The 26,994-nt window shown below is 60.2% G+C and overlaps 3 protein-coding genes and 1 long non-coding RNA gene across 4 annotated transcripts; 2 read left to right on the top strand and 2 right to left on the bottom strand.

Moving 5' to 3' along the window:
* Positions 1 to 225: 225 nt before the first annotated feature.
* Positions 226 to 925, bottom strand: LOC122907520. The gene is made up of 2 exons (XR_006384719.1): positions 852 to 925; positions 226 to 545 (listed from the first exon to the last, which is right to left on the bottom strand). It is a non-coding gene; the product is annotated as an uncharacterized LOC122907520 (long non-coding RNA).
* A 163-nt stretch (positions 926 to 1,088) lies between these two features.
* Positions 1,089 to 9,202, top strand: BIRC5 (baculoviral IAP repeat containing 5). The gene is made up of 4 exons (XM_044247326.1): positions 1,089 to 1,269; positions 1,797 to 1,906; positions 3,326 to 3,443; positions 8,688 to 9,202. The coding sequence occupies exons 1-4, from the start codon at positions 1,159 to 1,161 to the stop codon at positions 8,775 to 8,777; spliced, it is 429 nt and encodes a 142-aa protein (XP_044103261.1). The 5' UTR covers positions 1,089 to 1,158; the 3' UTR covers positions 8,778 to 9,202.
* A 5,892-nt stretch (positions 9,203 to 15,094) lies between these two features.
* Positions 15,095 to 21,209, top strand: TMEM235 (transmembrane protein 235). Its single transcript, XM_044250199.1, is given in 7 exon segments — positions 15,095 to 15,275; positions 16,750 to 16,830; positions 17,023 to 17,160; positions 18,866 to 19,083; positions 19,086 to 19,122; positions 19,464 to 19,544; positions 21,154 to 21,209. Coding segments are annotated over 7 exon segments (792 nt in total).
* Positions 20,927 to 26,623, bottom strand: LOC122905935 (probable low-specificity L-threonine aldolase 1). The gene is made up of 7 exons (XM_044247325.1): positions 26,350 to 26,623; positions 24,769 to 24,852; positions 23,965 to 24,053; positions 23,352 to 23,537; positions 22,577 to 22,714; positions 22,160 to 22,352; positions 20,927 to 21,638 (listed from the first exon to the last, which is right to left on the bottom strand). Exons 1-7 carry the CDS (start codon positions 26,549 to 26,551, stop codon positions 21,355 to 21,357), a joined length of 1,176 nt encoding a protein of 391 aa, XP_044103260.1. The 5' UTR covers positions 26,552 to 26,623; the 3' UTR covers positions 20,927 to 21,354.
* Between the last annotated feature and the right edge of the window lie 371 nt (positions 26,624 to 26,994).

Raw genomic sequence — 26,994 nt, 5'->3', positions numbered from 1 at the left:
GATCTCTGTCTCTCTGTCAAATAAACAAATAAAATCTTAGAAAGAAAGAAAGAAGAAAAAATACACCACAAAGTCCAAAAAACAACAAATCAGGTCAAGGTCGAGGAGGACAAGAGGAATGAGGTTAAGTGCCTTTTGTATAAAAACTCACCAGGCAATAGGAAAAATGTCAATAACCAAACAGTTAAGTGGGTAAAGACAGGAATGGGCCATTCACAAGCAAGACTTGATCCGTCTTTTAATCTGAGAGATACAAGTTAAAACAAGCACATACCTTTCTGCATTCTTGTAAGTGCAAAGATCAAAAAGTCCGCTGCGGCTCAGTGGGGTGAGAAGACAAGAAGTCTGGGGGGTGGGGTTACCTCAGGTTAACCAGGGAGACCTTGACCGGGATGTTTAGCAGGCACAGACCCATTACAGGCTGCCTCCCTCTCACCTCTGGGTGGGTCTCTGTCCCTGTGTCCTCTCCGCTGCTCCCCGAGATTGCTCAGTTTTCTCGTCCTTGCCGCTGGGAAGTCACTGCGCGCGAAGCGGCTCACCCAGCCCTCGAGGACCGCAGCCGGTGGAAATGCGCAAAACTTGTTAGTTTTAGGGCCAGCACGGACACCAGCCTCGGGGGGGTTCTGGCTACTATATATAGATGTTAAAAATGGGACCCTAGAGAGTAGGAACTTGGCACAAATAATGCAGAAGAATCAAAATGGCAGAAGCTGTTATGGGTAAAATTTGATACAGCCGAAAGCTGATCTATGAATTAAATATCTGTTACAAAATCTTATGGAAAAGGGGAGTGTTTAATGAGCACAGGCTTAACGTAAGTGTGCTCGACGGCGGCCACTCCTTGAACTCACCCCGGGGACGTCAGAGCAGCCTCAACGCCTCTTCCCACCAGTCTTCGTAAGCCGTCGGGGAAACGCTAAGTGTGGGACCAGGGCCCGGCGGGGCGGGGGAGCGAGGGGGCGCGCTCGGTGCGCCGCGAATAGCGGAGCCGCGCGGCGGGGGGACTACAACTCCCAGCACACCCCGCGCCGCCCAGCCTTGCCTTCCCAGAATGCCGCGGGCGGAGCGTGGTGAGTCAGCGCGTTCCCGACCTGCCCCGCGCCGGCCGCCAACCGCCGGATTTGAATCGAGTCGGCGCTCGGCGCCTGCGGCGGCGGGATGGGCGCTTCGTCGTTGCCCCCCGCCTGGCAGCTCTACCTCAAGGACCACCGCGTCTCTACGTTCAAGAACTGGCCGTTCCTGGAGGGCTGCGCCTGCACCCCGGAGCGGGTGAGACCCCCTGGCCTCCCTGGGCCCCAGGCCCGCTCCTCCCCAGAGCCCTGACGCGGCCCCGGGGTGACCCGGTCCGGCTGTGGGCTCCCGGCCCCGTGAAGCCCCTCCCTCGGTGGGCTCCCGGGCCCCCCTCTCCCTGTGGGCTTCCAGACCCCGGGACGACCCCTCCAGCTGTGGGCTCCCGGGCCCGGGGTGACCCCCTCCAGCTGTGGGGGCCCGGCCGGGGCGACCTCCCGCTACGGGCTCCTGGACCCCCAGACGACCCCTCCCTCCGTGGTCTCCCAGGCCCCCCTCTCCCTGTGGGCTTCCAGACCCCGGGACGACCCCTCCAGCTGTGGGCTCCCGGGCCCGGGGTGACCCCCTCCAGCTGTGGGGTACCGGCCGGGGCAACCTCCGGCCATGGGCTCCTGGACCCCCAGACGACCCCGCCCCCTGTGGGCTCCCGGCCGGGGCGACCCCTCCCGCTGCGGGCTCCGGGATCCTAGAGCTCCTAGCGGGGCCTGAGCCTGCGCTCTCCCCTGCAGATGGCCGAGGCCGGCTTCATCCACTGTCCCACTGAGAACGAGCCCGACTTGGCCCAGTGCTTCTTCTGCTTCAAGGAGCTGGAAGGCTGGGAGCCGGATGATGACCCTATGTAAGTCCCCCAGGCCCGCCTCGCTGGGCTTCCAGGGCGCCCCGCTGCCGGCTGGGCCTGAGAAAACCATGCAAATGTCCGAGACACTGGGTGAGGGAGCGGCTGCGGCTTTTGCAGCTCGTGTTGTGCCCCTGTGACGGCCAAGGGACGAATTTCTGTGCCGGTGCCCAGCGGCACTTAGGCCTTTTCCGACCCGACTTGGCCCCACGTCCTCCAGAGCGGAGGCTGAAGGAAGGCGCGTTCTTGGAGGACTGTCCTTGACGCCTGTCGGGTCTGGCCCGTGCGGGAGCGGAGCCTGCGGGTTGCACGGGTGTCAGGTGCTTTCCCAGCTGGAGTCTTCAGGTCTGAAGTGCCCCGGAGCTGCCACTCACGCCAGAGAAGACACTCCCAAGGGGTACCCTGGTGGCGTTTGGGGGTTTGTTCTTTAAGGCATCTAGAGCCGTTTCTTTTAATTCCGTGTGTGTGTTGGCACGGACCCTGATGGCTGTCCTGTATGTGACCCCACCTCCTTCTCTCGTTGTTGCCCCCGTTCACACCCCGTTGCGGCCACAGCGTTAGTATTTCCTGTAGAGAATCCCCCACGCCGTCTCTTCTTGGCCAGAAGAGAGTTGCTTCTCCTGATGTGCTTGCTCTTATGACCCATTCTCTCTCTCTCTTTTTTTTTTTTAATATTTTATGTATTCCCTTGACAGGGAGAGAGCAGAAGCAGGGGCAGCGGCAGGCAGAGGGAGAGGGAGAAGCAGGCTCCCCACTGGGCAGGGAGCCCGATGCGGGGCCCAATCCCGGGATGCTCAGCCGAGTAAGCCACCAAGTGCCCTGGTGACCCATTCTTGACTGGGCTGGCACGGTGCGCATGCTGGGATCGCCAAGGGAGTACCCCTTGTGATCCTGGGAGTGAATTTCTCAGTGCCGGAGCACGTTCAGACGTCCTTCCTGTCGGCTGTCCTCTGGGGCTTGGTGTGGCTGTGTGTTCCTTCCGGTGCTGTTCCGCTCACACCGCTGTCCTCTACGCAGGGGTAATTCCCAGGGCAAACAGTGAGGCCGGGGAGTTCCCCGGAGAAGCCTGGCCCGCGAGCAGATCCTGTAACAATTCCAGGGAAATGGGGGAGATTACTTCACACAGTTCCTTCCTCGAGGGTTTTAGAGGGATTTGAGGAGTGCTGCCCCTGCCCTTATGTACCACTTTTCCTGCTAATTGCTGCAGGACTCCAGAAGAATCCCCTCAGCCCTAAGCGCAGTGGGAGATGCCCCGAGAGAGGGCAGGCCGGGCGTGGGAGTGTGCCCTGGGACCCAGCCATGGTCCTGCGAACTTGAGCGAGCAGAGGGAGGCACGTCTGGGAGCCGGGAGCTGGGTGTTGCTGACACACTCGCTCTTCTCCGTTTCCCTGACTTTTCTCTGGTCCCGTATTGATTTTTTAGAGAGGAGCACAAGAAGCATTCATCTGGTTGTGCTTTCCTTTCTGTCAAGAAGCAGTTCGAAGAATTAACCCTCAGTGAATTTTTGAAACTGGACAAAGAGAGAGCCAAGAACAAAATCGTACGTATTATCTAGAGCAACACCCAAGGGCCAACCCCGCTGAGCACTGAGTTCTGCGCCCTCGCCCCGGAGCGGCTTTGTTTTCCTCGGAAAGCAGTGTTAAGCCCCTCGGAGCCATCTGTCCTGGAATGTGGTCTTGGGGTTGTTCCCTCCTGGAAGATGTGTTTAGTGCGAGGTCCTCTGGTGGTGGGCGGTGGTGGTCAGGCTGGCGTCCGGCCTTCAGCGACAGTCTGTGTGGGAGGCCATTTACACGTTGTGTGTTCGGGTGTGGGCATGCTGGGACAGAGGGTTTGGGGGCACGTAGTAGCATGTCGGGGAAGGGGCATCATGGGTATTGGGAAGAAGAGGCTCCAGTCCAACTGGACCTTGGGATCAGGCATCCTGGGTTATCGGGGGAGAGAAGGGGTGAGGCCGAGGGTGCACAGCGGGTTGGGTACCAGGCAGCCAGGGTGGTAGAGAAAGTTGGCTCCCAGTTAAACCTGAATTTCAGGTATAGTTCGTGTTTGGTATGGATGTATCCTAAAAAAGCTACTTGTTTTTGTAAAGTTTATGAAGTTTCAATTTACTGGGCATCCCCTATTGTTATTTGCTAAGTCTGACAATGTTACAGAGAATAAATGTTTGGGTGTTTGCTATCCTTGTAGCAAAGCACTGGGCTGCGAGTGGACATCCTGGTTCTGTCCCTGCCACTCACGGACTCCATGAGTTCAGGCCAGTCTTGGTTGCATGTGGAAGACAGATCCGCATGATTTCTGAGACCCTTTTCTGGTTGAAAATTTATGTTCCTTTTTAGAGATGATTATGAAATAGTTCTGTCTAATATAGGATAAATGCTGAATACCAAATTTTTTGTTAGGAAAGTGGAAGAACTTGGCAGTCAGTGTAGCATGTTGCGGAAGAGTGTTTGCACAGTGGTGACCTTGGGAACTGCAGGGCTGGAAGCGGGAAGTGGACCAGGGAGAGCCTTCTAGGTCAGGGGTCAGCACACCCTCCGCAAGGTGCCACAGATAATCAATATTTTAGCCTTCATGGGCTGCAGGTTTCTGTTAGATATTCTTTTTCTTTCTTTCTTTCTTTCTTTTTTTTTTTAAGATTTTATTTATATATAGAGAGAGCATGAGCAGAGGGAAGGGGCAGAGGGAGAAGCAGGCTCCCCACTGAGCAGGGAACCCCATGTGGGACTCGATTCCAGGATCCTGGGATCATGACCTGAGCCGAAGGCAGACACTCAAACAACTGAGCCGCCCAGGCGCCCTCTAGTAGATATTATTCTGTTGTTCTTGTTTTCACAACTGTTTAAAAATGTGAAAACCATTTGTAGCCCAATGACTGAGAAATAGGCTGTGTCCCATGGGCCACAGTTTGCCAAGCCCATTCTAGATGAGAGACCAGCCTGTTTACTTAGGGGACAGTGGTGAGAAAGCTGTGCCCCAGCAAACAGAAGGGGGATCGATGCGTAGCCCAGGGAGAGGCTGAAGCCAGACTGTGGGGCGCTGAAAAAGACAAAGGTTGTTCGGTGTTGCAACAAAGAGAGAAGGTTGTTGTGACAGCACAGCTCCAAGACAGTGAGTGACCCACTGCTTCTAGGCCCCATGGTCTGGTGGGCAGAGCCAGGTGGCTGTGGGGAGAGGTGACTCACGGGAGCAGGAAGCCCACCAGGTCGCCACCATCTGTGGGAACAGCAGTGGGGCCGCACCAGACCAGGGTAAACAGGCAAGTGAGAAAAGTGGGGGATGGGAAGAAAATGTTTTGCTTTCATTGTGCAACTGTTTCTGTTCTCCCCAAGTCAGAATACAGGAAGCTTAATTTTTTTTTTAAGATTCTTATTTATTTGAGAGAGCGTGCAGTCGAGCACCAGCAGGGGGAGGGGCAGAGGGAGACGCCAACTCCCCGCTGAGCAGGACCCTGGGATCACGACCTGAGCCCAAGGCAGACACAAACTCCTGAGCCACCCAGGCGCCCCAGAACACAAGATACTTCAAAAGGATGCCTTTGTTGCTGTTGCTTTGTTTAATCACAAAACAATGCAAGCTTTCAGGAGGGAGACTCAAAAGCTCCATGCTATGCTAAGGGCGACCACCACTAACTGTTTACTGTGTTTCCTTCAGATAATTTTTAAATTTCTGCATTTTAAAAAAGACTAAAAAGCGTATGCTGCTCACTTTCCATAATCAGTTTACACAACTTACACAACAGGGAGTTTGTGAGCCTGGGGCCCTCACTGTCCTGTTGTGATGTTGCGGAGCTGTGCTCGCCAGTCCTGTGGCTGTCACTGGGCATGGCTTTGATGACAAAGACTCTGTAGAGGGCAGGTTTCCGTGCTCCGGTCACAGTGTCCTACCTGCCCAGTGGAGGGACGTGGCCCCTTGCTGCAATGCTGCAGGGCACAGATAACAGAATAGTTTTGTTGTTGCAAAGGGTCCTGTGGGACACGCTGTTCTAGAAGATCTGCTGCGAATAATTATCACTAATGTAAAACTCAGGTCCCTTCGTGTCCCCGTGCACTTGCCCATGTGAACGGATGGTCATGTCTGGGGTCAGAGCCAAGTGCAGGGAACCGGCATAACCAGAGGTCTGTCTGCTTTGCCCTGGAGCCCCCAGGTGGGCAGTCGAGGGCACGTCACTCCTGAGTGTGGGCTGGCACACAGACGTCGTCTGTTCTGTGAGGGTCAGTACGGTTGGGGGGCTGGCGTGTTCAACCGGAAAGTCAGCTCTGTGGTCGCAGCATGTGGTTTAAGGTAGTCGTTTATTGGACAGTTGAGATAAATGTGTCGGGTGAGCAGATCCTGGAGACCAGGCACAGATGTTTGCTGTGATGCCGCGGGCGTCTGAGGCCCCAGACTCCCACGGGAGATGCCGCTGCTCGTCCATGTGACAGGATCGCTGAGGGAGCGGCCCGCATGGGGCCTGACTCGGGAAGGCGTGCTGCCCCACTGGACGGCCTCTAGGCTGGGAGCGTGCTCCCTGCTCAGGACATTCCTGCTGCTGCATCGCCACCTCTACCTTTTGAGGAAAAGGAAGCAAATTAGAACCAGTTAGAAAATAAACCAGTTCAGGGGCGCCTGGGGGGCTCGGTCCTTAAGCCTCTGCCTTTGGCTCAGGTCATGATCCCAGGGTCCTGGGATCGAGCCCCACATCAGGCTCCTGCTCAGTGGGAAGCCTGCTTCTCCTTCTCCCCCTCCCCCTGCTTCTGTTCTCTCTCTCTCTGTGTGTCTCTCTCTGTCAAAAAAATAAATAAAATATTTTTTAAAAAGAAAAGAAAAGAAACTAGTTCAGGGAATGACCTTAATGGGAGCAAGCAGACCTGCGTCTGTGGACGCTAGTGATGAGGGAGAAAGAAACCCAAGAGGAAGGAGGAGATGCCAAAGCTCCAGATGGTAAACTTCTGCTCGGTGAACACTATGTTTTTAATAGCGAGTTTCTGGGGTTTTTTTGAAGATTTATTTATTTATTTTAAGGAGAGAGTGGGAGGGGCAGAGGAAGAGGGAGAATCCCGAGCAGATGCCTCACGGAGTGTGGAGCCCGATGTGGGGCTCAGTCTTGCGACCCTGAGATCATGTTCTGAGCGGAAATGAAGAGTCAGACGCTTGACCGACTGAGCCACCCGGGCGGTGCCCCATGAGTTTCTGATTTTTCCTTCAATCCACCTTTATTAAGAAAATAGAGGGGCACCTGGGTGGCCCAGTTGGTTGAGTGTCTCGCTCTTGATTTTGACTCAGGTCATGATCTCAGGGTTGTAGGATCAAGCCCCGAGTTGGGCTCTGTGGTCAGCGGGGAGTCTGTGGGGGATTCTCTTCCCTCTCCCTCTGTCCCTCCCCCTGGTCACACACACGCATGTGCACTTTTTTTTTTTTAAGATTTTATTTATTTATTTGACAGAGAGAGATCACAAGTAGGCAGAGAGGCAGGCGGGGAGAGAGAGAGGAGGAAGCAGGCTCCCTGCCGAGCCGAGAACCCGATGTGGGGCTCGATCCCAGGACCCTGAGATCATGACCTGAGCCGAAGGCAGCGGCTTAACCCACTGAGCCACCCAGGCACCCACGCATGTGCACTTTATCTCGCTTTCGAAAATAAATACATCTTTTAAAAAAAGCATTTAAAATGGAGGTATTGACGTCCGTGTTGTGGTGGTTAAGTTACAGCCGTGTACATCAGGGCTTGATTAATCTAAGCTTTATTGAAAGAGAAGAAAAAAATAAAATAAAATAATATATTTTAAAAGGCCATCGTCAGGGCCCCTGCCTGGCTCAGTTGATGGGCCATGCAACCTTTAATCTCATGGTTGTGAGTTTAAGTGCCATGGTGGGCGCACAGATTAAAACACAAAAAGACCACGGTCATCTTTCCATATCCATAGAGACGAGGCACTCGGGTTGCAGGGTTGTCCGTTACAGGGCACACCACTAATTGTCCGATGCTGTTCTCTTTTTCGTGTCAATTTCTTATTTTATTAATTTTTCTTTTAATTAATAATTTTAAGTAAGCCTTGTACATGGCAGCAAAATTAAGATACACAAAAATACTTAATGAAAAGTGATTTTTTAAAGTTAGCCTCTAATTAGAAAACAAACTTAATAAAGGTCTGTTAGCTTTTTAACGTGTCAGAGAAATCCAGGAGAACACACATGAGGGTTGGCAGAGAGGTTCCTGGATCTGCTGATGGGATCCGGCATTTGTCCCGGCCGGAGCACTGAGCGGAATGGACAGGTCAGAAGGCAGCGTCGGCTGCGGGAAGCAGAAGACTCTTCTGTTTCAGGAGAGAAAGCCGAGGCTCGGCAGTGTCTGCGTGGACAAGAGGGGGCTCTGGGCCTGAGCTGGGGGAGCTTCTGAAGCAGTGCAGGCGGCAGTTAAGATTAGGAATGTGCCAGAGCCTAGCTGGGCCACCTGCACACCTCTGGGGCCATGTGGTCCTCGTCATGGTAGAGCGCGGGCGGGGTGACCCCTGCCTCACGGGACGCCGAGCGAGAAAGCAGTCGCGTGTGTGAAGCCGGTGAAATGGTGCTCAGGGCACAAAGCTTGCGGAGTGTTTTCTTTTATGATTATTAGGAAGTAGCTGAGGTGGGGGGCTCGTGAGTCGGGATATTCAGCCCCAAATAGCGGGGCGGGGGTTCTCCGCCCTAACCCAGCGCCTGATTTGTTAGGGGCTCAGTCAATGTCGCCTTGTTCTTTCCGCGTTGGTCTCCTCTACAGGGTGTGATGGGGAAGCTCTCGGCTCGGTTTCATGCGCCTCTTCTTTATTTCCAGGCAAAGGAAAGCAACAGTAAGCAGAAAGAATTCGAAGAGACGGCAAAGAGAGTGCGCTGTGCCATCGAGCAGCTGGCCACCGCCGAGTGACCCCGCCGCCGGGCGAGCTACTCCCCGCGTGGGGCGCGCGCCCTGCCGGGGCCCTGCCCAGCGCCCTGGGAAACGGGAACACCCACGAACTGAAACGAGAATACTTAAGCTGGACTTTTGCTTCTTTCTTGAAAGCAGTGCCGGGGCTGCTTCTCCTCGGGCAGCTGGTGCCGCTGAGTCCAGGAACCGATTCTCTCATTTCTCTTGGGTAGTTTTTGTGCCGTCGGTTCCTGGGCTCCTGGGGGTGAGGGGGTGAGCAGCGTGTTCTCACCGCGGAGCCCTCCCGCGGCGCAGCGGCGCTTCAGGGTGGCAGCCGGCTGCGCAGCCTGAGCTCTGATGCCTGAACTTAATCATGGGTCTGTTGCGGCTGCACAAATAGAGAATTAAGGATGCCATTTTAGATTTTATTCGTCTGATAATCTGAACTTACGGTGCGCATTTCTTGTGTTCCCGCTACTCTCCTTTATCTCACTTGGGTACGTCCAGGGTGTGCCGTCCTCTCCCCGCCAGCTCTGGTACAGTGGCCTCCCTGCCTTCCTGAGCAGATCAGACAAAACGCCATCCCTGCCGGGGCTCTGAGGTGCTGAGCGTGGGCTTCCTCGCCTGTCTCGTCATTTTGGAATTTTCACAGGGGAGCTAGGAATCCAATCCCAGGCTGCCTTGGGCCCCCAGGTGTGCCAGAGCCCTTCCGGCGCGGAGCCCCCGTGGCGGGGTGGGGTGGAGGAGGCCCGATGTCTTGACAGCAAAGCCAGCCTCCGGCTTGGAGGTCAGCCGACGGTGCGTCCCTCCAGTGTCACCACGGGCCCGTGGCAGGGTTGTCACGTCTCTCTAACACAACGAAAAGGTCCTTCATGCCAGTGCCTTTTCCGAGGCCTGGCTCCTTGCTCTGAATGAGCTGGGACGCGGTGGGGCAGGCAGGCCTGGGCCAGGAGACCCGCGGAAGGGATTCCTGGTCTCGTGCTCCCGGCGCTCTGCAGGTGGCTATTTCCCTCTCTCCACGCGGGTTAGGTGGCCGGTGAGGCACCTGTGCTTCTCCTGTGAACCCCCATCTAGGAGGACAGAGGGATCCATTAATCTAAAAAGTGCACTGGAAATGTCTTTTTTTTTTTAAAGATTTTATTTATCCATTTGACAGAGAGAGATCACAAGTAGGCAGAGAGGCAGGCAGAGAGAGAGAGGAGGAAGCAGGCTCCCTGCCGAGCAGAGAGCCCGATGCGGGACTCGATCCCAGGACTCTGGGATCATGACCTGAGCCGAAGGCAGCGGCTTAACCCACTGAGCCACCCAGGCGCCCCTGGAAATGTCTTTTAGAGGAAATTTTTGTAGATAACTTAGATATTTTGTTCGTAGTCTACAAGATCATGGATTTCTGTGACGTCACTTAGAGCAGTGGCGCTGACCTCGGCGGCTTGGTGCCCCTGAGCTGCGGTTTGCTGGTCTGTAACGCGGGGTCCCGAAGTCTGCACCACTGCAGCTGGCCTTCTGTGCGGGTGCGGGATGCGTGAGCGAGGGGGCCTGACACAGCGTCCCAGCTTCTCGGGCTCCGCAAAGTCGCTCTCTTGTTGTGTTGGAATTACTACTTCGCAGAACAGCTCAGAGTACGAGAGCGAGCGCGAAGCCATTCTCGGTCCTCGGGGCGACCCGTGGGAGCCTCAGGTGGCTCTGGAGACGGGGCAGCCGGAAGCAGGCCGCAGAAGCCGTCACGCGCGAAACTGCTGCCGCATTAGACGCCCTCGTCTGCCGGCCCGGCTCGCGGCTCCCGCCCCGACAGCAATGCAGAGGCCCGAATCCTTTTGAAATCACTTGACCCCGAGCCGTGGGGACTTGGTGGGCTGCTGCGGGTGACCTGTCAGCCCCGGGTGCCCCGCGCATCTGCCTTCTCCCTGTGCTCGTCCCTCCCCGAGGCCGGCTCACACGCGGCTGAAGCCTGGTGTTCCGGGACAGACTGTATCCGTCCCTCCACGAACTGGAGCTGCAGGGTGGGTTGTGAACGGTTCTACTGGAGGTCATCTTGTTGTTTCGGAAAAATAAAAACCATTTCATTTGAAACACAGCTGCAGACCCCTACTGGGTTTTTAAAATCCTGTCCGGTCTGTGTGGTGGTTCCTGGCCCACCCCCTGCTGCTTCCCACCCACAGGCTTGCGGGGCCTCGGGGCTGGGATGAGCCCCGACAGACAAGAAGCCGGCCCTGGCCTACAAGGCCCGCCCGTATGTGTCACCTGTGCCCGTACCCCTGTGAACTGGCCATGCAAAATGCGTTTCAGACTCCGCTCTTTCTGCCGCATCTGTCAGAGAGGGAGGAGCTCGGAGGATGTTTACTGCAGTGGTTTCTGTTGGAGGGGAAAAAGCTCTAGCCTTTGTATTCATCTGAGCTGCTTAATTTTGATGTCTGTGCCCATGCGTCATGGGTCCTTCACTGTAACAGTGGCCATTTACCGGTGGCTCCGTAGAGAGACTGACCCTTTGCTCAGCGGGCGGTGATGGGGTTCTCGGCTTCGGCAGGCCGGGCTGTGGAGCAGGACCCAGCGGGAGTGGTCCGTCTGACACGTTCCCCTCCTACAGAGGTGTTGTCTAGAGGCCGTGTTTATCCCCGGGCCTTCGTGACTGTCCTCTTGAAGCACGAAATAGACCTCCGTTAATCAAGCCAGAAGCCTTTGCCAAGGCCGAAAGCCTCAGGATTTTTTTCATATATGTGTCCCCTTTTGCATTCCCCAGGTCTGTGAGAGTCTGGAAGGGCCGTGACAGATCCTTAAGGGCGGGCACGTGCAGAGCGCGGTGTACGGGTTAGAGCCCCATGAGCCAGCCTCGGGATCCGAATCCTCCGCTGTCCCCGGCACTGACGAGTGCCAGCCTGACCCAAAGTGACCCGCCAAGCGTGGAGCCTTCACACAGCGCCAGCAGGTTGGTACCCCCTTGGGGTGCTGACCACTCTGCAGGTTGCACTTAGAAAGAAAGAAGTCACAATTTGCCAGTGAAGTCTTAGGTGTTCTTACCTGCATTTTGTCATGCAGAAATAGAGCCTGGCAAAGAGGTGGAGAAGCTTGTCCAAGATCGTACGACAAAGGTCAAGGACGGGACCCAGGCCCGCTGGCCCCGGAGATGGGCCCTCCCTGATGAATGACGCGCCCCGGCCTTGCGGGTGTGGCCGGGGTCGGCTGCCTGACTCCAGAGCCGGGCCTGGCTCGAAGCCAACCCCATGCCGTTTTTCAGACTGCTTTGTCAGGCGTTCACTCTGCGGAACGGAATCCGTCCCCTCAAGGGTTCCATTGATCTTCCTAACGCAACATTTTTTAAAATTTCGAACTGAGATTCATGGGCACTTGGAAAGACGGTCCAAAGGGGCCCCAACACCCCTTCACCCAGCTTGCTCTGCTGCGACGACGTGAACCGTCTGTGCTTGCTTTTGACATGGAAGGTCTGAGCGGAGAAGAGGGTTCCGTTGTGCAGGCACCTTGCTCTGAACCAGCGTGGCCGTCACAAAGGGTTTCTCGTCTGGGGTGGGGTTGGGGGGGGAGGGGACGGGGGCGATCTCGTTCTTAAAGCAAAGCAACTGCACGGTTGGTTCCCCCGCGGGGCTCAGCCTACAGCATTCGGGCCAGTTTTCAGCTGACCGGCCACACCCAGGCCTTAGCTTCTCTGTGGTTATGTTCCCCTTGACCCCCAAGGCGGGGACGTCTGTCCACTCGTTCACTCCGATGCTTGAGCGCTGACGGGAGCCACGTGCTGCGCCCGGGACCCGAGTGCCGGTCGGGGAGGACTCCGCCTCCCACGGCGAGCGCGGGCTCCAGGCCACGGCCAGCCAATAGCCGTGTGACGGGCGGACTGGGAAGACAACGCTGCCTTGAGCAGAGCACGGAAGGCCCGAGCTGTCTGTCGGGACCGGGAGGAGGCGGCCGACGACCGAAGCAGGGAAAGCTGTGTCCGGCGCGGGAACAGAAGCGTGTGCTCCGGGGACTCCGGTGCGTGTCGCGATGTGCGGCCCTCCCGTTTGCCCGGTAGAAAGCTGTGTCGGGGGCCCGTGGGCAGACGCTGGCGAGTCCGACGTGACCCTGAGGCGCCCTTCATAGATCCTATTGCTTCCTGGGATGAGACTGACCCCGTGTGTGGCCGCCTCCCCGCCTGCGCCGTGGCCCGCGGAGCCTGGCCGCCAGCCGCACCAGCGTGGAAGACTGTGTCCGATCTACGACCTCCGCCCCTTGAGAGCCCTGTAGCATGGTTGGTTTTGGCCAGAACAGCGTCTCGATGAGTCTCCCGAGGAGGACTGGCTCCACAGGGCACCCCGATTGCACGGCACTGGCCGTGGGTAAATGAGGAGGTCTCCTCCTTCTGCTGGAGGAGTTTGCTGAGTGCAGCGGGCCAAGTGGGGCCTGAGCCGCGATGCCGAGCGGCTCCGTGATTTCTCCGGCAGTTTTAGCTGCTTCCTCAGCCCGGGGCTGGAGGCAATGCCCTGTGGCATCGGCCTGGAATGGGAGGCTCATTGGGCCCAGCACCATCGCTGGGGTCAGGGTCCTTACCACCCCCGAAGAGCTAGTTGAATGCAAGTTTTTAAAAAAGAGGCTCGGGGGAAGCCCTGTTTCTTTGTCACTTAAAATCGGAATTTCTTCCATCCAAAGGTCCCTCCCGCCCCTGATATTGGTGGTGGTGGTCTGACGCGATTTCCGAAGAGGCCCTAGCATCCTGGAGACGGGCTTGGTGCTTACCAAGTGGCCAACCGACAGCTCCAACCACACGTTATGAGCTGGTCATAGGAGGCCGACCAGTGGAAAGGGGTCATTCCAAAGGGGCACTTTTTCAGAACCAGGCTAGGGTATGATCTGGGTACATCTTAGGGACATAGACTGGTGGAATTCATCCGAGTAGCCCCGTGAGGACCAGTGCCTGCTGCCTAGGGGGACAAGGTAGTCAGTGGCTCCCAACTGCACACTGGGTTTCGAGCATGGAACTTTAAAGCAGGGAGATAGGGTGTAGACTGCTAACACGGCCATCTACACCGCATCGTGAGCACGAGACGGGTCTATTCCTGTGTGCAGCTATGTGGCTCGGTGCGGACAGTGGCCTCCAGCAGTGTGGTCCCCAGCCCTGCCAGCAGAACCCTCTTTTTTTTTTTTTTAAAGATTTTATTTATTTGACAGATGGAGATCACAAGTAGGCAGAGAGAGAGAGAGAGGAGGAAGCAGGCTCCCCACTGAGTAGAGAGCCCAACGCGGGGCTCTATCCCAGGACCCTGAGATCATGACCTAAGCCGAAGGCAGAGACCCCAACCCACTGAGTCACCCAGGTGCCCGCCAGCAGAACCCTCTTTATGGCGGTGCCAAGGAGACCCAGAAAGCTCGGGCTGACAGGCAGGGGTTGCTGGGAAAAAGCATATGGAGCTGCCACCCAAGGGGGGGCTCCTCCCGACCTCCTAGTCCTTCGATCATCCCTTCAACGCAGAAAACAAGGCTGTGACCCACTGAAGGCAGTGTGGGTCCTTGTCACGTTGTGGCTGAATGCTGGGGTCACTATTCACCTTCCCCCTGTCCTCCAGCAGCGGCCCTGCCCTGCCTCCTCGCTCCCCTCCCTCCCTCACCTCTCTCCCCTCCTGCTTTTGTAGAAGGCTGCCTGGAAGCAAGACTTCTCCTCCCATAGCCCCCTTGCCAGCCTGCCTAGGCCCTGTGCCCATCCAGTCTGCCTCACTGGATCCCTCTGTTTAGTCCTGGAGACTGACTAAGACCAGGAGCAGCCAGGGGTCAAGTGCTGCCTCCCACCATTCAGGCTCCAGCTTCCTGGCCAGCGAGGTCAGCTGCCTGCTGAGCCCCCCTCCTGAGATGACACAGGCCCCACCCTTCCTCCTCCTCAGCCCAGCCATTTGGCAGCTGAAAAACTGGAGGTTTGGAGAGAGAAAGACATTTGACAAGGGACCCACTCCAGCGACCAGCTCCTCGGGGACGCTGGGGTTGAACCCAGGTCTGGGGCAGGTCCGCCTGCAGCTCTGAGACTTCCATCCCTGCACCGGAGATCTGCAATCGCGTCGCTGAGAGGTGGGACCGCTCTTCCTGCAAACCTGAGAGGGGGGGAGTGTGAGGCCGGCGCGCAGGCAGAAAAGGGGGCGCCGCGTCCAGAAAACCCTCGGAGTGGCAGCACCAGCTTTCAGCACCAGCTTTCCGCCCCAGCTCCCCGCATCCCCCCAACCGTGCCCCTTACTCCCTGGCGCCCCCTCCCCGGCCCAGCTCACCAAATCCCAGCCCCCGCTTCCCTCCCCTTCTCCCCGCTCCCCCACTCTCTCAACCCGAGGTCCTCTCTGCTCCCCAAATCCCCGGCCCCACTCCCGGACTGCATGGCCTGGCTGGGCGCGCTGCTCCTGGCCGCCGCCCTGGGCGCGCTGCTCAGCTTCGCACTGCTGGCGGCCGCCGTGGCCAGCGACTACTGGTACGTCCTGGAGGTGGCGGACGCCGGCAACAGCACCGGGCGGGCCGCGCGGCTGTCCTCGCACTCGGGGCTCTGGCGCGTCTGTGAAGGTACAGTGGTGGCAGGACGGGGCGCAGAGGGCGCGGGCAGGGCAGCGCCCCTCCTGCCGCCCACTCCCCATCCCGGACTCTGTTTTCTCCCAAAACTGGGCGGTGACAGTAGGGCTCAGAAATGAAAGGGTGGGGCACCGGGCGGTTGGGGGGAGAAGGGCATTTTGGGGCCCCCAGAGCCTGGGGAGCAGGAGCCCTGGGCATTTCTTTGCTCTCCCTGGTGGGGGCGGGGGTGTCTTGTGTTAGGAGCTGCCGGCACATTGCTTGGTAGATGAGAAGGAACCCCCGGCTCTCAGTGGGCTCTGCCATTGGCTGCTGCCTGTCCCTCCAAGGCTTTGTCCGATGGGGAGAAGATGCTTCTTCTCAGGATGCAAGTCGGTGGGGGGTGGTTGGGAGAGTGAGGGAGGAAAGCAGGGGCAGGACCCTGCACCCAGGGCACAGGCTCCTGTTCTTCCTCAAGCAGGGGTGCGGGCGCTGAGGTGGGAGAGGTGCGGGGCACTGGGGACCTCCGGGAAGGGCACGGTTCCACATCCAAGTGACCACGAGTTGTTTCTCAATTGCTGTCCCCAGAGGTTCAGCCTAGCACAGCCAGGGCCCCCAGAGTAAGACCCCTGTTCCTCTCTATTCCCCCACCCCCTCCCCACCACCTGATGGCTTGACAAGAGCCCTTGGGCACCAAACAGGAGTGCCTTGTACCTTTCACACCTGCGGAGAGGGGAGGCCTTTCCCTCCTCAAGCCTATGTGACGGGGTGACCAGCAGGCTGGGGGTCCTCCCCTGCACAGGACCAGCCCTGGGGGGCAGCAGTGTCTGTGAGAGCGTGTGAATGTGTGTGTGTGCATACGCGTGAGCATAGGTCTGTGTGAGTGCCAGCGCGTGTGCGTGTGTCAGTGTGCGTGTGTGCACGTGAGTGTACGTGTGGGAGGCTCTGCGCGTGCGCGTGCGTGACGACACCTTCCTTGGTGGCGGCCGGGGAGGAAAGACGAGCTGTTGGTGCATCCGCAGAACACACTGTGCTGATTGCTCCAAAGCCCCCTTGATGTGTGCACGTGTGTGTGCAAATGTGGGTGGGTAGGCATGCGTGTGTGCAAGAGTAGGAGTCCACGTTACACGCACCTTTTCCTGTCCAGGCAAAGCCACACGTGAGCCTGCTCAGGGCCCCAAGCCTAAGGGAGGGCTGAGGGCAGCGTCTCTGGGATGTCTGAGTTTCAGACCGACATCTATGTAGGTATATTTGTCCGTTACAGAAACAAAGCAGGTCTTAAATCCTCCAGACCCACTTGGAGTCACAAACTCGGGTGCAGAAGAGAATCTGATGGGGCTCCGTGGCCACTGGCCAGCCTGCCGGGTTCAGGCAGGGCTGAGAGTGTGATGTCCAGTGTGCCCGCAAGACCACCCGTCTCAGAGGGACCCAGGGTGGTTGGGGACCCCACAGGGGTCCGGCCCCCCAAGCTTCTGTCATTTCTGCTTTTTAGGGCAAAACAGCTGCATCCCCCTGATCGATCCCTTTACCAGTGGGAACCTGGATGTCCCCACCTCAGTGCAGCACCTCATCTGTGAGTCCCCGGCCTGAGTCCCCACCCCCCACCCCCGGTCTGTCCTTCATCTCCTGGCAAAACTGTCCCACAAAGGTGGACCTCCAGGCAGACGGGGCTCTGCAGCGCTCACTTGGATGGGCCGGCGGGGGTGGGGGGCAGTGGGGGCCGGTCCAGGTCGCTGCCGGGACGCTGAGCCCCCTCTCCCGGCAGCCCTGCACCGAGCTGTCATGGTGACCCTGCCCCTGAGCCTCGTCCTCATCGTGTGTGGCTGGATCTGTGGCCTCTTGGGCTCCCTGACACGGAGCGTGGTCCTCCTCTTCTTCACCGGCTGCTACTTATTGTTAGGAGGTGAGTGTGGGCGCCCTGGGGGCCACACGTCCTGGGAGTGGGAGTGCCTCCTTCCTGCCACCCTGTCTCCTGCTCCCATCTGGCCTGTGCTGAGCCTGGGCCCAGCCTGGGGACTGAGCCGCAGCAGGCAAATCATGTTGGGTGTACGGGGCCTTTCTAGAGACACAGGCAGGGGTTCTGGCTGTGGGCCTCGAGCCAGGGAGGGAGGAAGCCCAGGGCTGAGCTCCCCAAGGCGATCCCTGGACCTGGTCTCCTAGACCTGCACGGGGGCGGGGGGGTACCTGTTCTCCTCTCCTTCCGGACTGGCCTAGTGGGAGCAGCTGGAGTGGTCAGACCCCGGCAGTGACACAGGTGAAGAGGGGCCTCGCGGTCCTTGGCAGTGACCCGGGTCCAGGCCCAGAATGTGACTGGTAACAGTTCCTCAGCCGACATTCCCCTAGACTCTTCTGGGCGCTGGCCAGGCGCACCCCCGGGGCTGCAGCCGTGGCCTCCCTGTGGTCCCAGTTTCCAGCTCAGAGGTCCAAGTTTTCACCAAGGTCACCAGTGCTTTTTGGTGCCATCTGCGCCTGCCCGCCAGCTGGTGCCCCCTGCTGCCCAAGCCTGGCTGTCGCTGATGCTGCCCTGGGGCTCCTTGGGGTCAGCCATCAGAGGCCTGTGCTGTCGGGGTGAGGCCTGAGCCAGGTCTGGCATCCGGGCCAGCTCTACGGTCAAGGCCATGGCATTTGAAGCTCAGACTGTGGGGCCTAGGGCTTCCTCTGGGGCAGGCCTGCCTCCTTGCCAGGGGATGCTGGCCCTGTGGGAGACCTTGGTCAAGTGGGAGCAGGCAGGCTTGCCTGGTGCCAAGAGCCTGGGGGACCAACAGCCCGGGTGTGCGCTTCAGAGGATGACAGCAGCAGTCAGCTGCGACCGGCCCCCAGAGACCGGCTGTGTGGGTCTAAATCCAGTGAAGAGGACCTTGGGAAGCCACGGAGAGGAGTAACGGGGTGGGATCGTATCCAGGAAGCCTTGGCATGATGCTCTCAGAACCATGGCCCAGACAAGTGGGTGGACGGAGGGCCCGGGGGCAGCTGCTGCGGGGCGCTCCTCTTCCGAAGGACCCGGTTCGAAGAACACCCCACCTGCTCTGCTCGCTCAGGGTCCAGGCTGGCTGCTGTCCTCGCGGGGGATGCTCCTTGGAAACGGGTCCGTTGACATCACTGTCAGCGCTGGGGGGAGATGGGGCTGATGGGAGCAGGCGGGGCAGGGGGCAGGCAGGAGCCAGCAGGTGCTGGAGGCTCAGGCTGGGGCCGGGGGCGGGGGGGTGGGGGGAGTAACCCAATGAAGTGGGGGGAACGGTAAGGAGAGGGGAGCTGGTCCGAGCTCCAGACCCCCCCGACTGCCAGTAGAGGTCACTGGCTCCGTGTGCGTGTGTGTGCGTGTGTGTGTGTGTGTGTGTGTGAGGGACACTGGGGGACATGGGAGGGTGCTGTGTATGCAGAGGCAGTAGACTGGGGACTGTTGCCGAGGGTATATGTGGTGCCTTTCATGGGGGGTGGGTTGTGGGGTGAGGCCCGGGGCTTTGGGGACTGCATCAGAGCCTCTGTTCCCCTCAAAGGCCAGCAGGGAGGGGCTCCTGGTCTCCAGGACCGCCTCGGCCAGGTCCTGGTGAGGCAGTGGCACTCAGTGGGTAGATACAGCGAGTGGTCCCCCTGCCCCCCTCCCCCAGGTGCCCTGACCCTGGTAGGGGTCAGCGTCTACATCAGCTACTCCCACCTGGCCTTTGCCGAGACCGCCCGCCAGTACGGCCCCCGGCACATGCAGGACATCCGCATCAGCTTCGGCTGGTCTCTAGCCCTGGCCTGGGGCTCCTGCGCCTCCGAGGCGCTCAGCGGCTTCCTCCTGCTCGCAGCAGCCCGTGCCCTCAGCCTCAGCCGGCAGCCGGGGGACCCCCACTCTGTGGTCATCTGAGTCCCAGAGGGGCAAGTGGCAGGGGCGAGGGACAGAGTTTCCCTTTGCATCTGCAGGCCTGGCTGGAGTTCTTGTTGGGAGGGGCACCTGCGGGGTGGGGGGCTGGGAGCAGAGCCAAGGAGCCAGGTTCCTGTTGCCTGGCAAAGCCGGATGTTTTGGGGGCCCCCTGCCCAGTTTATGCCCTTTAGGGACTAACTGGTGTGACTCCCTCTTGGGAATGAGAAAAGGGAGTCCCAGAAAGAGTCAGCAAGTGACCCAAAGGAACGGGGTCGGGGTGGGGGTGCTGCAGGTTCCCGGTGCTCAGCAGGTCCCCTTCCCACTCGAGGACATGGCCTGCCCTCCCCCTCCCCCATCAGCCCTGGTGTGCCATGCTGTCCTCTTTCCTGGGGCCCCGGGGCAGGTGCAGGAGCTGCCCGCTGTGCTGGGGAGGAGGGAGTGTGAGTCTGTCAGACACCCACTGAGTTGGGCGCTGAGCCCCGTGTCACCTGCGCATCTGCGTGTCCTCCAGTTGCCCTTCACGTTAGCTACCACTGACCCATTTTACAGAGGGGGGCTCCGAGGTCCAGACCATCCCGGAGCACGCGGCAGGGCCAGATGCCCCTCCAGGCTGGTGGGCCTCCCAGGCCTCTGTTCAGTCCCCTGGCTCGAGGGCGGGTGTTGGCGGGGAGGATCCTGGGGGGGGCGGGGAGCCGGGAGTCCCCGGGGATTTGCAAGGGCAGCTGAGTGGGCTGGACACACCCTGCCCCCTCCCTGTTCTCAGGCCTCTGTCCTTGTCCTGGGGCGGCTGCTGCTTTTGCTGGACCCCATCCTCCCATCTGCAGTCCCCGGGGGAATGTCTGTGACTGCGGGGGGGGGGGGGGGGGGGTCTAGGGGAGAGGGGCAGGTGCGATAGTCCTAGTAGGGGTGGGGGTGGGGCTTCTTAGCCAGGATGGGCGGGGGCTGCCCCTGAGAGGCAGAGGCCAGGGCTGCAAAACAGAGGTGGGTGGGGGTCTGCTCGCAGACCCGGGTGCAGGTCCGCTGTGACTGGACTCCTGGGTCACCGTGAGGCTCGCTCCTCCTGGCAGAGAAGTCGAGGTGGCAGAGGAGAAGGGGCCCCAGGGGGGCTGTGGAGCACCCGAAGCCCCACACAGCCCCTTCTGGGGTTCATGAGTCTGGAATGTGTGCAGGGGGGCTAGAGGGCAGCCCTTCTGGCCTCGGTCCCCTCCCCCAGCCTCCCTTTATTGCTCCAAAGGTTACAGGAAGCTCCTTGGGGCCCTGGGGGCTGGTACCACTTGGGGGATCCCCCTGAGGGCTTCCCTTCGCACCTACGTTTTAGCGTTTACCATTCTGTGTTGCAACATTGTGCCATTTTGTCCTTAAATAAATCAGTTTATGCTCTGTGCAGATAAGCCTTGTTTTTCCGTCTTAACGTTTTTTCGGAATTGATCAAACAGAACTATAAACTGTGCGGGCAGCTGTGTGTGTGTGTCCCCGTCCAGCCAGAGACGTCTTCTGCAGGCACAACAGGCCCCTTCTCTGAGGGTCGGCACAGGTGGAAGAGGACCCCGCGCCCCGACCCCGCACCCCCGTGTTGGATGGGACGGCTTGGGGGGCAGGTCCTCTCCACTTGTGAGGCTCTAACCGCACTTGTGCGGTTCGCTGGGGAGCAGGGAGCACAAGGGTTTGGTGGGGGGCCTCCTTGTCTGCCTTTGGACCTACACGACCCCAGGAACTGCTAAAAACGAGATCCAACCCCAAATCATCTACAATAAAGACATACTCTTTTGTAAGCAAAAAAAAAAAAAATTTTTTTTAAAGGAACAAGTCTATAGGTGACAAGATAAATCCCAGCCCCCGACACGGGGCAGCTAGGGCTCCCGGGCATCCTGCCCCGCTGTCTCTTTCTAATCTCCGGTCACCCTTCCCCGTGTGTCCCCGAGCAGGAGCTCAGGACAGTTTCCTCTTCTGTGCGCTGTGAGCAGAGCCCCTGCCCGGGCTGCTTCCTGGGCTCCGGCAAGGGGCTCAGCTGGGCCCCCACCGGTCCGCCCCCGTGGTGCCCTGTCCCAGATGCAGGAGGCACTGTGGGCTTGCTGAAGGAGCGCGGGTGGAAGGCTTCCCCTTGAGTGTGGGGAGTCAAGGGGTCCGAGCAGGCGGGTCACAGGGTCACGGGGTGTCGTTTCACTGCCCCCTCCTGCCACCTGCTCCCTCCGGACACCTGCACTCCCCACCTGGGTCCCAGCCGGGGCACAGGGTCCGGCCACCCCGTCCTCAGGACCCCAGCTGCCTCAGCACAAACCCCCACTTCTTCAGCGCCAGCTCGGTGTCCTGTGCGGAGACGTCGCGGTGCCACACGGCGCGCACCGACCGCTCGGTCCAGGGGAACAGCAGCACGCGCACCGCGCGGCCGGTCTGAGCCACCTCGTCCGCGCTCACGGCCTGCAGACGCCGGCAGAGCTCCTCGGGACGCAGCCCGTCCACCTTCACCATCACCATGTTCGTCTCCACGGCGGAGAGCTCCACGGAGCAGATGGGTGACGCCAGCTCCTGGAGCCCTGGGCCCGGGGCCTCTGGTGAGTGGAGCCTGACCCCAGGACCTCAGCCCTGAGGTCCGGCCCTGTCATCCCAGCAAGGGCACAGGGCAGCCCAGCCGCCTCAGAGAAAAGAGGGACCCTTGGAGCCACACAGACTTGGCTCTGCTGCTTTCCAGCTGTGTGACCTGGGGCAAATCAGTTAACCTCTGGGCCTCAGTATCCCCATCTGTAAAGTGGCGACATCATGGGATTGTTTCGAGGACTCAAGTGATAAAGATTAAGACCTGGGTTGGAGGCTTCCCTCGCCAGATCTTGCAGGAAATAGAAATTCCTGACCTCCGTTGAGGGCTTCTTGGTCCAGACCCTCCGCCGGTGCGGTCTGGTAAAGCATTCTACTGTCCCGGGCCCACGCCTCATGGCTCAGTGGCTGCCCTACACGTTCTAGAGTCAGAAGGAAGTACACCCGCTGGGGATTTGGGCCCAGACACTCTTCTGAGAGCAAAAGGAAGGGAGGGTGGGGGTAGGGGCCGTGGTCCACGTACCTTTGGCGAATCTCTGGGCGTTCTGGTGGTCCCTCTGCAGCACCTCCTCAAAGTCCGCCAGTCCTACTAGGGCGGCAGCAGCCAGCACCCCGGCCTGGCGCATCCCTCCGCCCAGCGCTTTCCGGAGGTGCCAGGCTTCTTCAATGAAGTCCTTGGGCCCCCCAACCAAGGCCCCGACCGGTGCCCCCAGGCCCTGGGAGGAAGAAAGGAGAGAGTCCTGCCTGCAAGCACCCCAGGTGTGCATCTCTGTCCTTGTGGCCAGGGCAGAGGCGTGGGAAGGGGACGGGGCCCCATCTGGGGAGGGGCTAAGGGGGCCCAGGGCCAGCCGCTGCCAGCTTCGGAGCTCGGAACCCAGCTGACTCCTACTGCGGACACCCCCGCTGTCCTGTGTTTGGGAGGCAGCCTGAGCTTCCCCACCTTGGAGAAACAGAGAGACACGGAGTCACAGTGCTCCACGATGCGGGCGGGGGGCACGTGCAGAGCCACCGCGGCGTTCATCAGCCGGGCCCCATCCAGGTGGACGCGGACCCCATGGCTCCGGGCCAGGAGCTGCACCTGGGGGCAAAGAGCAGGCAACGGTCAGAGGGGCTGAGCTTGGGGCCCGAGTGGAGGGAGGACCAGTCTCCGGGAGCCTGGAGGAGTCCAGACGGATCAGGGCTGGGCCGGTGTCCAGCGTGGCCCCCTCGGACCGGAGCAGGAGCTCAGTTGCCTGAGCCTGGGCGTCGTCCTCTGTGAAAGGGGGTTGATAATAAGCGGTGGGCTCCCGTGGCCGAATGCAGAGGCCGCAAGAGCCATACATGCGGCACCCTGTTTGAGCCGTCCCGTGCCTCCGTGGAGGAGACGCCCACTCCCGTGGGCAGGGAGAGGGTCTGGAGGGTCATTAGCGGCAAGTTCTCACACCCGGGAGCGGCGCGGCTCAGCCCTCATACCATGTACAAGCAGGTGCTTGTGGGACTCGCTCCATGGGGAGAAGGGGGGTGTCTCTGTCCTCGGGGCTAACCGGGGGGCGTACTGTCCTCCGTAGCTGCGGGCGAGGGGCACATGCGTCCCTCCCACAGCAGTCCCAGCTGCCCTGGGCACCCATAGCCTGTGTGAGGAGACACCCTCCAGGAGGGGGCTCCGGGCACAGGTGGGGGGGGGCTGGCTGGCTGGGGGCGGGTGGGGGCTGGGCGAGTGGTGGGGTTGGGCCCACCTGGCGCAGGTAGTCAATGGGGAGGACGCGGCCCCCGGAGCTGCTGTGGGTGTTCTCCAGGCAAATGAGCTCACAGACCGGGTGGTAGGGGCTCCCCAGGCCCCTTGTGACCATCCTCTCCAGCTCAGCCAGGTCCAGGGTGCCGCGGGGCAGGTCTGGGAGGGGGTGGGAGTGCACCCCCGCGATCTGCAGGTATTGGGGAAAGAGGGAGGGAAGATCAGGTCCAGGGGCGCCGCGTCGCCTCCCACCTCTGTCCCGCGGCTCCTCCCCAGCTCGGGGCCATCGAGCCTGCCGCTCTGCTGCGGACGTGGGCTCGGACACCCCAGCAAGAAGGGGAGGAACCAAGGGCTATGTTCTCCCGAGCCCGAGCGCCGCGTGCTCCGGGTGCCCACAAGGGGGCAGCAGAGCGCCGAGAACGGCCCGTATCCGATCGGGCGGGGGCGGGGGGGGGGTGCTGGGCCGCGGCTGCCCCCACGTGGTCAGTCTGGGAATGGCTCCCTTTCCAGCCACCCTGGCCATCTCTTCCCTCCGCAGGTCCCAACGTGGTCCCTAGGAAACTAGCTCCCGACAGAAATGCTGAGCTGGCCTCAGGTGAGGGGCGCCGGGTCCTTACCTGAGCCACCCCGCCCTGCTCGAAGACGTGGAGGTGGCACTCCTGCCCGAGGAGGAGCTGGGAACCCCTGCGCTGGCAGTGACACATCACTGATAGATGGGGGAGGGCAGCGTTGGCTGGGAGTCCCGTGGGGCCCGCCTGCTCCCGCCCAGCTCCTGGCTGAGCCCGGAGGCTAGCTCCCAAGTGCCTATGCCAATTAGGAAACGGCACCCCTTCAAGACATCTTACTGCTATGGGCCAGAGAACCATCCCAGGAACTACGAAAGTCCAGGATAACTGTCCAGTGAGATGTTGTGCCCTGTGCCCTGCAGCCCACCCACAGAGCACGTCCTGCCCAGGAAGCTGGTCACCCTGCTGCTCCTGGGGGTCAAGCAGCTCGGGGCACGGGCATCAGTTGGGCCCAGCAGCAAACAGAGGCCCATGCCCACTAGGAAGCCAGAGAGTTTAATAAAGGGGCGATTTACAAAGGTGTAGCAGTGTGGAGGGAAGCCACAAGGGACAGAGCAAGACCCCCAGGTCATAAGGGTCGAGAGGGAGGTGTGGTCACCAGAACCTGGAGACGGGGAAGCGTGGAGAGGGCTCCCAGGAGACCACCTGGGGAGGGAGCTGGGGGAGGAGCATGGACACGCGGAGCTCCCTCCTCTCCTCTCCCTCATCTCCTGCTGGGGACTCTCCGCTGAGCCCAGCAGAAATCCAGACGGCTCAGCACCCCACTGATGTGCGAGCTTTGCCCCTTGCACCAAGGAGAGAACTGCAGAGGGAGGACCTGGAGGGCAAACGGGAGTCACCCCCCACCACGCTCACCAGAGATGAGGTTGGCCATGGTGTTGGTGGGCACAAACAAGGTCTGGTCCACCCCCAGCAGCTTGGCGGCCTTTTCCTGCAGCTCTGAGGAGGGAAGGGACGGGAGGCATAGGGAGACCCCGTCAGCAATGGCACTCTTTATGCATTACTCATAACCGGGAGCTCGTGTCCTGCTGTGGTGAGTGGCCAAGCCAGACAGAAGCCCTGGTCTGTGGGCTGCAGACTGTGGTCTTGGTGACCACATATCTAGGTAGAGAGGCCTCTCAGTCAACACCCTGCCCCCAGCCGCCCCCTGGGCCTTGGTCTCCCCCACATTGAAACTTTGTGGTTTGAACCCCCCTGTCCCATCCAGACCTCACACCTGTCTCACTTCCTTTCCCATCAGCCCCTTGCAGGTGGGGCACTGCGGTTTCTCTGCTGACTTCCTCTCCCAGAACAGAAGGACGGGAGCTCTCAGAAGGGGAGACTCGGTGGGGGGCGGCGGGGGGGGGACTTCAGGCTCCTGCTTTAAAGGCTGCTCTGGCTCCCCTCTGCCTGTGGTGTCAACTCTGAAGTCTTTAGCACGACATTCAGGCCCAGTGGGATTTGCCCTCTGTCTTTACCTCCAGTTACTGGTGGCTCCCAGTACCCCACACTCCAGCCACAGTCCCTATCTGTATCCTCAATACCCAATGAGCCAGCTCCCTTCCCTGCCTGAGGGCGCCACTCGCTCTGTAAGAGGCTACTTTGCGAAGTCCCCCTTCCCTGTGAGTTCCACGCCTCTCCTCCCCACCGGTTCCCAAGGCACTCTCTGTGGACAGATGCCAGCCCCGACACTTCCCCCACCCCATGGGGTCTGTGTGTCTGGCTGCCTTCTAAGCAGTGGGCTCAGCATTTTCGAAGTTCCAGGCAGTAGGTGTCTGCAGAACGCATGATCACCGATCACCACCTGACCCTACACACAGCCCCTTGGGGCTCAAACAGCAACCTGTGGCTTGCCCCTGGCAGGGCAGAGGATAAACACCCTCGCATAGCAGTGGTCCACTACGGCGGCCACCCCCAAAACTGTGTGTGAAAATGCTCCCTAGGTTATCGGAGTCCAAATCCTCTTTTCTAGACCGGTTTCCTGTGTGTCTTCACGTGGAAAGGCGGTGGGTGCAGGACCGTAGCTACAGGTTTGAGAGAAAAGACCTGGGTTCGAAGACTGCCTTGCCATTCGCTGGGTAGGAGACCTTGGGTGCCACACTCGCTCGGCACCCCAGAGCCGCGCTCTGCAGGAGGAGACCACACCCATCCTACGCGCAGCTCCACACCTTCCTGCGCACACCGGTCCCCCGGAAGGCCCGGGAGGCCCGGGAGGCCCATGAGCCTGCAGACTCTGGCTCGGCGGGTGTGAGTGTGGGGCCCGAGAATCCGCATTTCCAGCAGACTGTCGGGTGATGGGCCGGACTGAGCAGCAAGGCCTCAGGGCATGACGCCCAGCCTGCGCCGCCCCTGCGCGCCCCGGGCCCCTTCTCCGGGCCCCTTCTCCCGCCAGCACCACGGACAGCGCTCTGGGGTCGCCGCGACGCCCCCAGGCCGCGGCCCACACACCGGGCTCACCGCGGACGGTGGGGTCCTCGCCGTAGTCGTCGTCCCCCACGACCGCCTCGGCCATGGCGCGCCTCATGGCCGGCCCGGGTCTGGTCACCGTGTCGCTGCGCAGGTCCACCACGTGCGCCGGGACCTCCGTCCCGCTCCCAGACCCCCGCATCCAGAGGGCCCCGGGTCGCCCGGCAGCGGCCCGGGCCAGTCCGCGGAGCATGGCGGGGGCAGCTCCCGACCTCCACCCGGACCCTTCCCAGCGAGGGCGACCGGGAGCGAAGGGGTTGGCGCGGCGGGGCTTCACGGTCTTCGACCGCAGCGGCTGACCTGGGCCCGCGGGTGTGCCCGGGGCGTGCTGGGAGTTGTAGTTCGGACTTCGTCCAGGCGGCGCCGTGCGAGCTCGGGCAGGCGGGCCCCGAGGCATGCTGGGAGTTGTAGTTTGCGCTTCCTGGCGGAGGGCACCGCGCGAGGGGAGCATGTGGGAGAGGGAGGGTATTGCTTACCCAAGAAGAAACCGAGGCCGACGAGCGTTCCAGAGCGCACGCTCGTGTGACTCCTGCCGTGTGCCAGGCGCTGTCTCGGACACCCTACAAACGTTAGTGCAGTTACGCCTCCTGGCAGGTCTAGGAGGCAAGTCCCAGGAGCGTCCCCGTTTCACAGATG

The sequence above is a fragment of the Neovison vison genome, chromosome 5, assembly GCF_020171115.1.
Source record: "Neovison vison isolate M4711 chromosome 5, ASM_NN_V1, whole genome shotgun sequence".
In the NCBI taxonomy this organism is placed as follows: domain Eukaryota; kingdom Metazoa; phylum Chordata; class Mammalia; order Carnivora; family Mustelidae; genus Neogale; species Neogale vison.
Note: the sequence above shows the minus strand (reverse complement) of the source record. Positions and strands in the feature narration are given on the sequence as shown.